Below are 13631 nucleotides of genomic sequence, written 5' to 3' on the forward strand. Positions count from 1 at the left end.
TGTGTTTCAATGGAAATGGTAGTTATTATTTAGTCACAATTATTTAGTCCAATTTTGGAGCCAATAGAGCAGGAGCACTAGCGTTTCAGACGAGATAGAAGCATGCGCAGAAGCGTCCCAAATGCAGGAAGTCCTGCAATACCAGATTTTGCCACCAGGCTTCTGAGGTTTCAACTAAATCTCCGCTGTTCTGGGGGCTTGAAAAGAGTACAGTCTTGTGATAGACGGAACAGCTGCAGCAGGAAGGGGGGATGCTTGTCCGTCACAGTGAGGCCATTAGCTTCCCACTGAGCATTTTTCGGGCTACTAGACGTCTAAAATACGTCTAAGGGCTAGGCTAAAACCGAGTTATAATTGGTCTAACAGTGAAAGTTTTTTAGACGTCTAGGCTTAGCCTAGACGTTGATTAGCTGTTTTTTAAGCGTCTATTTATAGACTGTCTATATTATAGCCGTTGAAATGACGTCTATAATATAGACGTCTATATATAGACGCTTAAAAAACAGCTAATCAACGTCTAGGCTAAGCCTAGACGTCTAAAAAACTTTCACTGTTAGACCAATTATAACCCGTTTAGACGGAGGTCTAATAGCCGACTATGGCTCACTGGGTTGGTGCTGAGTTCAGTATGTGGTAGCACGTTTCTATGTCCTCCAGGAGCAACGTGACTTTGCAAAGTCTGTGTCTTTCTCCTTTCTCCTTTCTCCTCCTTTTGCTGGTGGGCATCGTGCTGGCCGCCGTGTTCCTCCTCTGCCTCTGATTGGAGCGAGATGACAAGAGATCAGTGTGGTTGGTTTAGTGCAGTGGTTTAGTGCAGTGGCCCAAATAATTGTCAAAACACCTCACCCATTTTCAACCTATCTTCATATACTGTTTCTCCAGCCTGATCTCCAGAGATTACCGTAACATTGCACGGAACGAGTGCACTTCATTCCGTGGATAGCCGCCTCGGAACTCCCGAATTGCGTGCATATGTACGGCGAGTCCCACGGTGGGCGTAACCAGTCGCAACCCGGAAAAACCCGGAAGCAGAGCAGTCCCCACAAAAAAAATTACGATTCTGTGCCTATCGGTACATAACTCAAACGGCGCTGAGTAGGCACAGGCGAACGTCCCACCGTTCAGGACGGCAACTCGGTCGCCTCCCTCGGTGGTCCTTCACGGGGTGACAGTTCGCCTGTGACTGCGCGTCTCCGAAATGGTTTTGTCACAAAGGGAGCGCCGTACATATGCACGCAATTCGGGAGTTCCGAGGCGGCTATCCACGGAATGAAGTGCACTCGTTCCGTGCAATGTTACGGTAATCTCTGGAGATCGGGTTGGTTTCTCATAGGAGGGCTGTGGACACTTCTGAAACCCGCCTACCAGTGACATCATCACTAGGCAGGTTTTAGTTTTACATATGCTTAATGCTTAACATAAAAACAAAAAGGAGGAAAGACAATGTTTTGATGTATGTTTACCTGTTTACAGGTACAATTTAATGAGTTCAGGACCAGACCCTGGAGGGTTTCTGTCTCACTGAGCCCCAGACGTTGCATTTTGCAGGTCAGTCTGTGGATGGGAACTACCTGGTTCAGCGGAGGAAACAAATAAACAAACTACATTCAGCCAGTGTTGCCAGAAACAAGCAGCCAGAGAAGCGATTAGGCTGTATGATCACACACACACACACACCAGCAAAATGAGCTAATAGCACCAATATCGGTTCAACCTACATACATTGGCTATTTGAAAATAGCCGATCTACAAGCTCACAATGCGACGCGGACGAGACACATTGTGAGCTTGTTAGTCGGCTATTCTCTTGCCATTCTCGGCACACGACACCATCGCGCGTCTTATCATAAATGAGGCTTACTTTAACTTACTTTTCAAATTATTTTAGAATATTAGAATTTACTTCTACTCAAAGTACCAAAAGTAAAAGTACTCATTACACTGAATGTCTTTTCAGATGAAAAAGTTATTTTATTCAATCATTTAATTACTCTATATTCCAATATATATGTGGGAACTGCCAGGAACTTTCATTATAAAATGTAAACTTGGTAAAACTTGTTTAATAAAAATGGTGCTCACAATTCAACACAAAGAATATTTATTTTATACTTCACCGAAACACAATAGCTTCTCACTAAACAAATACTATTCAAGGAACAAATTCCTAATGTGTTCCTTATTAGTCATTAGTTAGTATTAGTTCCTTTAGTTGGTCCATTTCCACATTCCATTCCTGTGATACAGACTGCAGGAAAACTGTGGCAAAACATCTGGTCATAATAATGTCATGTAAAAACACCAGGGGGCACTGTAAACTCCTCCATAGGAGAGTAGAATAGGACGGTTATTATAGAATGCCATACAATAGGTAAGAGTAATAGTAACATGATCACAGAAAATCTGTTAATCTGCACAATATTATTATTATTATTATAATTTTTGTTGTTGGTTGTGTATCATAATCTGCAGAGGCTCTTCCCTCCACATTTCTCAGAGACTCAGCTGCCTCCATTGCTCCAATCATTGCTCACATAATAAACCTCTCCATCAGCCAGGGGCACGTCCCGCAAGAGTAACCCCTCTGTACAAATAAGGAAGCAAATTAGACCCCGGCAACTACCGCCCTATTTCTATTCTTAGTTCTATCTCGAAAGTTATGGAAAAAATAGAATATGAACAGGTTGAAAAGTATCTAGCTGAAAAAAAAACTAATGTACGAATTCCATTCTGGCTTCAGAACATCTCATTCCACTGACACCTGCCTACTCTATTTGAACGACCACATCAAACATGAGGTGGACGCAAATACCGGGCATGGTCATGCTGGACCTCCAAAAGGCATTTGACACCTTAAACTTAAACCACTCTATACTGATTGATAAGCTGAAAGCAATCGTTTTTGATAGCGCACCAGTGAACTGGATGCAATCCTATCTGGAGGGGAGAGAACAGGTGGTGGAGGTGAACGGAACCCTGTCCTCGCCCCTCCCAGTGAGCTGTGGCGTTCCACAAGGAAGCATACTAGGGCCTTTACTGTTCCTAATATATGTGAATGACATGACATCAACTTGTGACTGTAATTTGTCCTTGTTCGCGGATGACTCGGCTCTGCTGGTCTCAGGCAAGGACAAATTGCAGGTTGAAAAAGCCCTTAGCTCTGAACTCGGGTAAAATCTGCACCTGGCTCGCTGATAACAAACTATCCTTTGGGGCAGTTGGTGCGCACTACTTTACCCACTTTAGACCACTCAGGGCTATACTAGTGTCTATTCTGTTTTCGCTCTAAATTAAACATCTTGGCTGAAACAAGCTTACAAGCTTACAACAACACTGAACCATGTTACTCACCGTGGTGTGTGAACAGTTTGCAGGCTTGTGTTTCATTTCTCTGCTGCAGTTGGCGATGTAACGTGGGTCTGCTCTGATATTCGTCTGGACAGAAGAAACACGATCATTTTAACCACTTTTCCATTATTATAAATGTTGGATATTCAAAAATAGCAGATCTAGCTTGTACATCATCTTTTTGCACAATTTTTAGAAATCTTGAAAATGTTTGGACATGTTTTAATAATTTCGATTTAAAATAAAACAAAACACAAAGCTTCTATTCCGGGGTGCCTGGCACAAAATATTTTTGGAGTTTTCTTCTTCTTTGGGGGTCCTTGACATGAAAAAGTTTGAGAACCACGTGCTCTAAGCTCTAATTACATTAGTCATTTGTGAGTCATTTCTTTCCTTCACAGATTCTTTAAAAGGTACTTCTGCTTGGGTCTAAGGCGGGGCCGGCCCAAATAAACAAAGTCAACATTTTGGTTTCGGGCCCCAAACCAATATTGTGTGACAATCTTTTATATTGTGTTCTATTTTATTTATTCAAATATATATATATATTTCTGTGCCAAATCTTGCTGGCGGTGGTCTGGGGGTATAGTTTTCAACCCAAAACAGGGCCCTATATAGACTTTTTGTTCAGGGTCCCCAAAACCCTTGGGCCCGATAAGCCGAAACCATTCGAATAATACACTTTATGGCTTTCATAGTATTACTGACATATAAAATAAACTCTAATACACAATATAGCCTTCGTACTGTTATTGACACATAAAGTAGTGTAATAGTAATAGTTTATAAAAGTAGAGTTACAAGTATTTGATAACCCTCAAAGCTAAAAGATAATTGTTCCTTAAATTAACAATAATAAAAAAAACATGCACTGTCAAACACATTTATCAGCACATGGTCTAATGTTCAATTCCAGATATACTTACCATCAACTCTCTGATGTGATCTGCAATAAAGAACTTGAACTCCGCGCTGATGTCTATAATTCTCTTCTGGCTTTCACAGGATAGAGCAAGAGGTAGGAATAGAAGAGAAATTGTAGTGCAGAGAAGAGGCTGTGTGTGTGTGTGTGTGTGTGTGTGTGTGTGTGTGTGTGTGTGTGTGTGTGTGTGTGTGTGTGTGTGTGTGTGTGTGTGTGTGTGTGTGTGTGTGTGTGTGTGTGTGTGTGTGTGTGTGTGTGTGTGTGTGTGTGTGTGTGTGTGTGTGTGCGCGTGCGCGCATGTGTGTGCACGTGTGTGTGTCCATGTGCGTGTCAGAGAGAGAGAGAGAGAGAGAGAGAGAGAGAGAGAGAAAATACCCACAGATTACAAAAACGAAAATAATTTGAAAACATGCATGATGTGCAGTGGTGTAAAGTAACTAAGTACATTTACTCAAGTACTGTACTTTTTATTTACATGTACAATTTTGAGGTATTTTTTTTTACTTTACTGGAGTATTTCTAATTTTCAGTACTTTTACTTCTACTCCACTACATCTCAGAGAAAAATACTGTTCTTTTACTTCACTACAATTATTTGAGAACTTTAATTACTAGTTACTTTGTAGATTTTGATTACAAAACATGCATTAACCACTTCAGCCCTATTCAAACTTTGGCTATTTGAAAATAGACGATCTACAAGCTCACAATAGCCGATCTACAAGCTCACAACAACGAGTCGCGTCTTATCGTGAAATGATTCCATGTGAATCCTTTAGCTAAGAATGTGCCTGAAGTATTATGCTAGCCAGTTTTGTCTAGTAACTAAAGTTATCACATATTTGATAAACTACTACATTATTATATTGTTTTACTTACCTCTAACCTGGGGCAAGTTGGGCCCCAGGTTATGTTTGAGAAGTCATATTTTTATGGCCCAAATTGTCATAGATGCTTACTCATGATTTCAATTGACAGAAGACATTCTGAAATAAGGGGGATGTTTTACTGCTGCTGCAAAGTGCTGCTGCCTGCTGTAGGCCCACTGCTATGCGCTTGTCTTGTTTACGCTGTTATCCTTATATAGATATATTATGTACTACAGCTAAATGTACTATGTACACTGCACACTTGCTTATTCTAGTAGGGCTTTATCCTTGCCTGTATCTTATGTGACAGGATGTAAAACATATGTTTCTCTTATTATGCCAATATAAAGCCCCCCTGATTGAACTGAACTTGAGTTCAGAGAGAGAGAGAGAGAGAGAGAGAGAGAGAGAGAGAGAGAGAGAGAGAGAGAGAGAGAGAGAGAGAGAGAGAGAGAGAGAGAGAGAGAGAGAGAGAGAGAGAGAGAGAGAGAGAGAGAGAGAGAGAGAGAGAGATCAAACCAGTTCATTGAGTCCATAGGAAAACAATGCAGTCAGGTGTTGGTTCTCTCTCCCGCCTGCATAAGCCTCTGTGAGACAATAAATAAACTTATAATAATGGCCTTATAGAGCCAAAACAGCATGTAGGTCTATACATGTCCAATGGTGTAAAGTAACTAAGTACATTTACTCAAGTACTGTACTTATACAGTTTTGGGGTATTTGAATACTGGAATTTTGAATACTGGCCTTTTACTTGTAACAAAGTATTTCTACATGGTGGAATTGATACTTTTACTCAAGTAAAACATTTGAGCACTTCTTCCACCACTGTACATGTCGATGCCGGTGGTGAGATCAGATAAGTTAATCACTTTCCTATTCCTGTAAATCCAGACTCTATCTCTCTCGGTTTCCTTTTGACCATTCAGTAGATCATTATGTAGGAATTCCCCCTGCCTGAACACAAAGCTATATAAATGGTTCCATGGTTTCAGTGCCTGGCTCACAACACTGCAGGAACCCAGGGCCACTGGAGCTCACTGACACTCTGACAGCCAGCACTTCACACTTTGATGGTAAGATTTCCAGTGGTGGAAAAAGTACAATTTTTTTTTAAACTTAAGTAACAGTATCAATATTGCAATGTAGAAATACTCTGTTACAAGTTAAAAAGTCCGGAATTCAAAATGTACTTGAGTAAAAGTACAAACGTATTGGTATCAAAATGTACTTAAAGTATCAAAAGTAAAAGTACTCATTATGCAGAAATCTTCCATTTCATGTTTTCAAAATGTGTACATCATTTGAAAATAGCAGATCTACAAGCTCACAATGCTTGTGAGCTTGTAGATCTGCTATTTTCAAATGGCCAAAATGTATAGGGTTGAAGTGGTGTTGTATGTTTTGTAATAATAATCGAATCTACAAAGTACTAGTAGCTCAAGTTTTCAAATAATTGTAGTAAAAGTACAATATTGTCTCTGAGATGTAGTGGAGTACAAGTCAAAAAAGAAGAAGAAATTGTTACAGTACTGTACAAGTACTTCGTTACTTTCCACAACTGAAGATTTATATAAATACCACAGGTAAGTCTACACTACAGAAGAATATATAGGTCAAATATTGGGGATTATTGTCTTTTAATAGGTAGTCTATAGCCTATTGACTTACAGTTTGAAGCTAACCAACTATAGGACTCACATGGATTACATATCTATTCAGTGCGTCACAGAGTCTCATAGTATTTGCTAGCCCTGACACATGATTGTCATATTATATGACAGTCATGGATGAACTTCAACCTGGTGTTTGCACTTTCTCCCTTTTTGGCCCGTACATCTACATAAACGATTATATATATAATATATATTAAAATAAAGTACTTACCCCATGTCCACGGTTGTTACAATTTTGGACGGGCCCTCAGAAGTACCCGAATCTTTCGTATTGTTCAATAAAAAGCATTTTAATCCGATTGGCAGCCATTTTCACCGTATTTTCGCCAGGCGCCCTATCGGTTGTGAGGGTGTATTGCACTCTGTATACGGTATAACTCTATGCGGAAAATGGCCACCAATCGGATTAAAATACTTTTTATTTAACAATACTGAAGATACGGGTACTTCTGATGGCCCATACCCAATTGTAACATCCGTGGCCATGAGGTAAGCACTTTACATTTGAAATCTGAACGTATATGTAGATGTACGGGGCAAAAAGGGAGAAAGCTTAAACACCAGGTTGAAGTTCATCCATGACGGTCATGACAGACGACCGTCTTGGATCCATGGTGGCTAAGTATTTGCATTCAATAATGAACTTACCATTAGGTCATTCTTGATGCATGTTCGCCACTCCAGGCATCATGGCATAGTGTTGCACCCAGCACGGGCATGAAGACTCCAAGGCATCTCCAAAGATATTCTCTCTGTTTGGCACACTTGCCCACAGGTACTATAGATCTGCTCCACAGCAGCAGCAGCTCTGCAGTGACATTAAATAAGGTTTCACTTTCGTCTGGACTGGAGACTCACTCCGTATGACCGGAAAAAAAGAGAACCGGATCCCGGTGATCAAAGATATGAAGTGTGTTGTTGCAACACTTTGATTCCTGACAGACTGTAAAACCACACACACAGCAGGAATGTCACCGAGAGAGGGAGTTGACAGCAGACAGGAGCTCCTGCCTTACTTACACTGTTGATACATTGTAGACAGTGATGGTGGAAACTAAGTATATTTAATCAAGTATTGTACTTAAGTACACGTTTGAGGATATTTTTTTAGTTTACTGGAGTGTTTCCAATTAAAAAAATCCAATTAAAATGTATTAATTTATTTGTTTATTTTTATAACTTTTTTTCATAACTGTCTTTATAGAAGTTTCACATTGACATGATTGCACAGATCACAGTACAAAAACAAACATAAAAGACATACATTTATGCACCACTGACAGCAGGAATGTCACTGAGAGGGAGTTGACACAGCAGACAGGAGTCAACCCTTTACACTGTTGATAGATTGTAGATTATACATAATCCATCTAAGTAGGCCTACTTAAAAGTATGCTGACATTTTTTCAAATACCTAATAATTTTTTCAGTTAACTACCAAGTTTTGTCAATTCTAGTTCTAGTTATTCCGTTAGTTTTAGTTAAAGGGATATTTCACTTTAAAAAAATGTTGGGTCATTTTATCGTCTACTCAGGCTTTTGTCATAGCCCAGACAGTTTTTCAGTTGCTGAATTCAGTATTTAGATATGTGATATTCATTTTATCAGACTCTTATCAGACTATACAAACTCATTATAAATTCAAACTCCATTTTTAACATGTTACAAAAACACCCGTCCTTGGTTCTGGTGACTCATCCTGCCCTCCTAATATGTGAGGGGGGGCCGTGTTTTTTCAATACATTTTTTCATTTATTTTATTTAATCATTTTATTGTATTAAATTGTTTTCATTTTCCCCAAAAAATATTCAAAATAAATGAAAAAAGTAATTGAAAAAACACGGTCTCCTCACGTATTAGAAGGACAATAATAAAATAAAAGTCGCCAGAACCAAGGACGGGTGTTTTAAATGAATCTATCATGGTTAAAATAGAGTTTGAAGTTACAATGGGTTTGTATAGGAAGGGGGCGTGTCTGATAAAATGAATATCAAATATCTAAATACTGAATCAAGCAACTTAACAACTGTCCGGGGTGCTCCCAAAAGCCTGAGTAGACGATACATTTATGCACCACTGACAGCAGGAATGTCACTGAGAGGGAGTTGACACAGCAGACAGGAGTCAACCCTTTACACTGTTGATAGATTGTAGATTATACATAATCCATCTAAGTAGGCCTACTTAAAAACACGGTCTCCTCACGTATTAGAAGGACAATATCAGTCACCAGAACCAAGGACGGGTGTTTTAAATGAATCTATCATGGTTAAAATAGAGTTTGAAGTTACAATGGGTTTGTATAGGAAGGGGGCGTGTCTGATAAAATGAATATCAAATATCTAAATACTGAATCAAGCAACTTAACAACTGTCCGGGGTGCTCCCAAAAGCCTGAGTAGACGATAAAATGACCCAATTTCTTTTTTTAAGTGAAGTATCCCTATATTGAACCCTGGGACCTGGGTTCAGTATCTGCGTGCTGGTTGTGGTGGGCCTGGGCCAGTCTTGTGGTGGTGGGCCTGGGCCAGTCTTGTGGTGGTGGGCCTGGGCCAGTCTTGTGGTGGTGGGCCGGTGACCGGTCTTGTTTAAAAATCAGGGCCAAATCTTTGTCCCAGACAATCCAATCCAATCCAATCCACTTTATCTATATAGCACATTTTACAACTCAAGGTTTCCAAAGTGCTGTACAGAACCAAACCAAATACACTGGGTAAGCTAAAACACAGAAAAACAACAGCAAAAAGATACAGCAAAATAAGAAACAAAGTAAAACAACAAATGGAGTCTGCCTGTGGTGGATTATGAGGTCAACACACTATCCTGTCAGCTACTGACACACCCCAGCTAAACTGTTGCACTTTCCAGTCTCACTTTGCGGCTAGATGAATTCCAGTATAAAGGATTAACTGTTTTTTTTAATGTATTATATAGATTTTCACCAGTGGTGGACAGTAACAGAGTAAATTTACTTGAGTAGCCAACTGTACTTAACCCCATTAAGACCGGTAAAGCATCTGTGTATTATTATTATTATTTTTAGCTAAAATGCATTATTTTATACTTTGGCTATTCAAAAATAGCAGATATACAAGCTCATAGCGCGTCACTTCGTGCCGCACTATGAGCTTGTAGATCTGCTATTTTTGAAAAATCTTGAAATTTTGTGCAAATCTTTGAATATATTTATATTTTGTAAGCGAACATTTTTACCTCAAATTGTCACTTCTGGGGGTCACCGGAACAAAATATTTCTAGGACACTACGTTTCCTAGAAACGTAGTGTCAAAAGTCAAAAGTACAATATTTGTCTTTGAAGTAATAAGGGTAGTGCAATAGGGGTAATTTAGTGATTCATTATCAATACATTAATATTAATTCAATTATATATATCACCAATTAATACAGGTCAGTCTCATAAACTCATAACATAAAGGATTTTAAATTCTTGGCTGAGGCAGGGTCATAGATCATCCAGCAATATACAAAAGACAAACAACTTTTATTTCGAATCAAGGACGTTTTTGAGCTAAAATGCATAACCATATAGGCAATCTTAATGTTCCAATACAGCCATACAAGATGTAATATCTGCTGTGGTCCCTGATTAGAACGTTATGTGCTAAATATGGTATAGTAATTGTTGTGAGCTCCTAGATAGAAAGAGATAGAGAGAGGGGAAGATAAGGGCTGAAAAGAAATAGAGACAGTTGTTTAAAGAGCCCTGTCAATAAGTTGATGAAAACAGACCTAATACACAATACAATCCTATTGCCACACACACACACACACACACACACACACACACACACACACACACACACACACACACACACACACACACACACACACACACACACACGTGGAAGGTAACTACTGTACACAAGTAAGACGCGCGAACGCCAAAAAATTTAAAATATCATGAAAAAAAATATTTAAAAAAAAGTAACCAATACATTTTTTTTAAAAAATACAAAAAAAATCTGCGTTACAAGGAGCATCTTAGAAAAAAACAAATTCCCAAAAAAAAAACTTTGAATGTTTTTGAACAATTCAACAAAGTGTTTGAAGTGCCTGTTTCACCCACTTCCGGGGGGCGGAGCCAAAATCCGAGCCCGAAGTATTTGTTCGTAGACCCCCACTTAGGGGGGGTAGAAAAAGTTTTGGAGCGATTCGGGCACTTTTCATTTAACATGGGGTTTCAATGGGGAGTTTTTAGGAGCCTTCTCCGGGGCGTGGCTTCCGGGGGAAGGGGCGGGCTTAAACGCAACCTTGACAGGTGTGTGCAGTTTTCAAAGACCTTTCATTTGATGTATGGTACGTCTAAATTGGACATTTACTTATCTCAGAGGAGCTGCACACAGGCAGTGCACACAGAGAGAGATTCAGAGACACAACCCGAGCACGGTTTCATAGTAAGCTCCACTTGCGCCTTCGGCGCGCCTCTTTCCGCTGCGTTCGCAATTACTTAACATTACTTGTAAGTGCTGTACTTAAGTACAATTTTGAGGTACTTTAACTTTACTGGAGTATTTCCAATTTTCAATAATTTTACTTCTATTCCACTACATCTCAGAGACAAATATTGTACTTTTACTCCACTATAATTATTTGAAAACTTTAGTTACTAGTTACCTTGTAGATTTTTAACCACTTCAGCCCTATATACATTTTGGCCATCTGAAAATATTTATTTAATTATATATTTTTTGATAAGTACTTAATACATTTTCTCCGGTATAACAACATACAAATACGTCAACATCAACAAAAAACAGACAGGTAAAAAAAAAAAAAACACACATCAAACAAACAAAACAAGCAATGAAAACAAAGAATTAAAGTGCACAGAAACATGCAGCATTCCAGCCTCAGGCCCTCATGTGTCTTGCAATCAGTCCTTGTTGAGTCATCCTGTCACATGTTTTAGTTTGTCATGTCCTTATTAACCTTTGTCCCATATTAAAACACCCATTAATAGGTTTTGAACACCACTGTCCTGCAGTGTTGATTTTGACAGCACATTTTGATTTAGTTTTAGTCATCATAGCCTTTTGAATAAAATTCCATTTAGTTTTAGTCATATTTTATTCATTCTGAAATGTTTTAAGAATATCATAAGATTTTAGTCGACTAAATCTACAGTTTTAGTCGACTAAAATGTATTTTGCCGGTGCCTTGATGGCATCGCAATGGCTGATTTTACACTTGGTTGCATGCTGTAGCCGATCTACAAGCAGATCTACGAGCTTGTAGATCTGCTATTTTCAGAGTGCAACACCCAAGCGCAACCAAACATAAAATGACTTGTCTTTTAGTTCTGCTGCATCTCTTCTCCACTAGTCCTTCACTAACATTTTAGTCTAGTTTTCATCTGTTGACGAAATCGTAAATATATTTAGTCTTAGTTTTTGTCATCGTAGCTTAGTTTTTATTTAGTTTTTATTTCGTTTTTGTCAGTGAAAAAAGGTAGTCGACGAACATTTTTCGTCATAGTTTTAGTCGACGAAATCAACACTGCGTGACAGAACAACTCAACCAAATGGACCCAGCGGACAGCACCCACCCAGCTACAGTACCCCACAGGCTGCCTTCACCATGGCCTTATCATATCCCTTTAAAGACTAAAATAACTGAGCATTGAATAGAGAGATATAATAATATAATAATACATTAAATAGACAAATAAACCTCATATCAGTCTGTTTTAACCCGTCTCAGCCAACAATTAAACAAACTTGTTACAGAGGGCTTTCAGTGTGTGTGTGTGTGTGTGTGTGTGTGTGTGTGTGTGTGTGTGTGTGTGTGTGTGTGTGTGTGTGTGTGTGTGTGTGTGTGTGTGTGCGTGCGTGCGTGCGTGTGCGCGCGTGTGTGTGTGTGTGGTGTGGACTAATTAAAGTCATCCATCAGCCTGTGACAGCGATGCCAGTAAGAGTTGCATGCTGGAAAGTGAAAGGCGTACAAGCATAACCATGACAACCATATCACATACCTACCCCGGTGGAGGAACATTCCTCTGATTTCCTGCTTGGCTCTTTATTTATTTTTGGATACCTATGACCTTCACTCCACTACATTATTTTCAAAGACAAATATTGTACTTTTGACTCCACTACATTTCTAGGAAGGGTATGAACTATCCACTCCCCATTTCAAATATAGTGGAAAAAGCAGATCTACATGTTCACAACACTGAACTTGTAGATCCGCTATTTCACTATTATTGATATTTTTTTGAACATTTCTGGAAAGTATTTCTAATACAGCAATGCGTTGTTATTAAAAATAAAATTAGCTTTTTAATTTGTACTTTTGAATACTTAAGTTTAAAAGAAAAATTAAGTAGGCATACTCCAGTACTTTACTGGGGTGGAGTATGAGTGCTTGGGACAATGGCAGGGACATGTGTTTTCTTCATCTCCGTTGGGTTTACAAGAACACTTTCAATTTAAATTTTTCAGGCTCTTTTTTTCCTCCTAGGCCAGTGGCTCTCTCAAACGTTATGTCATGGATGACCCAAATACAGTGGTGGAAAAAGCACTCAAATGTTTTACTTAGGTTTCACTATGAATTGAGTACAAAGGACCCAATGGAAACAAGCCAATTCCTATTAGCTGACCTTGTATTGAACTGTACTTTCATGTGTTTTTTTTCTGCAAACTTCTAATAAAGTACTCATAATTTAAAATGTCCCACACTTTCTACCCTACTTTTGGTACTTTAAGTACATGTTGAGTATTTTTGAGTATTTCTACATTGCAGTATTGATACTTTTTTTGATTGATTGAATACTTTTTTGAAGTTTGCAAGTTTGCA

General features: G+C 38.9%; 1 protein-coding gene across 1 annotated transcript; it reads right to left on the minus strand.

Annotated features, from left to right (window-relative positions):
- On the minus strand, positions 1-7602 carry LOC308076717 (uncharacterized protein). The gene is made up of 5 exons (XM_080417152.1): positions 7464-7602; positions 4275-4403; positions 3352-3435; positions 1464-1571; positions 1-756 (listed from the first exon to the last, which is right to left on the minus strand). Exons 1-5 carry the CDS (start codon positions 7464-7466, stop codon positions 604-606), a joined length of 477 nt encoding a protein of 158 aa, XP_080273278.1. The 5' UTR covers positions 7467-7602; the 3' UTR covers positions 1-603.
- Positions 7603-13631: the final 6029 nt, after the last annotated feature.

The sequence above is a fragment of the Gymnoscopelus braueri genome (assembly GCF_963280865.1).
Source record: "Gymnoscopelus braueri genome assembly, chromosome: 21".
Taxonomy (NCBI): domain Eukaryota; kingdom Metazoa; phylum Chordata; class Actinopteri; order Myctophiformes; family Myctophidae; genus Gymnoscopelus; species Gymnoscopelus braueri.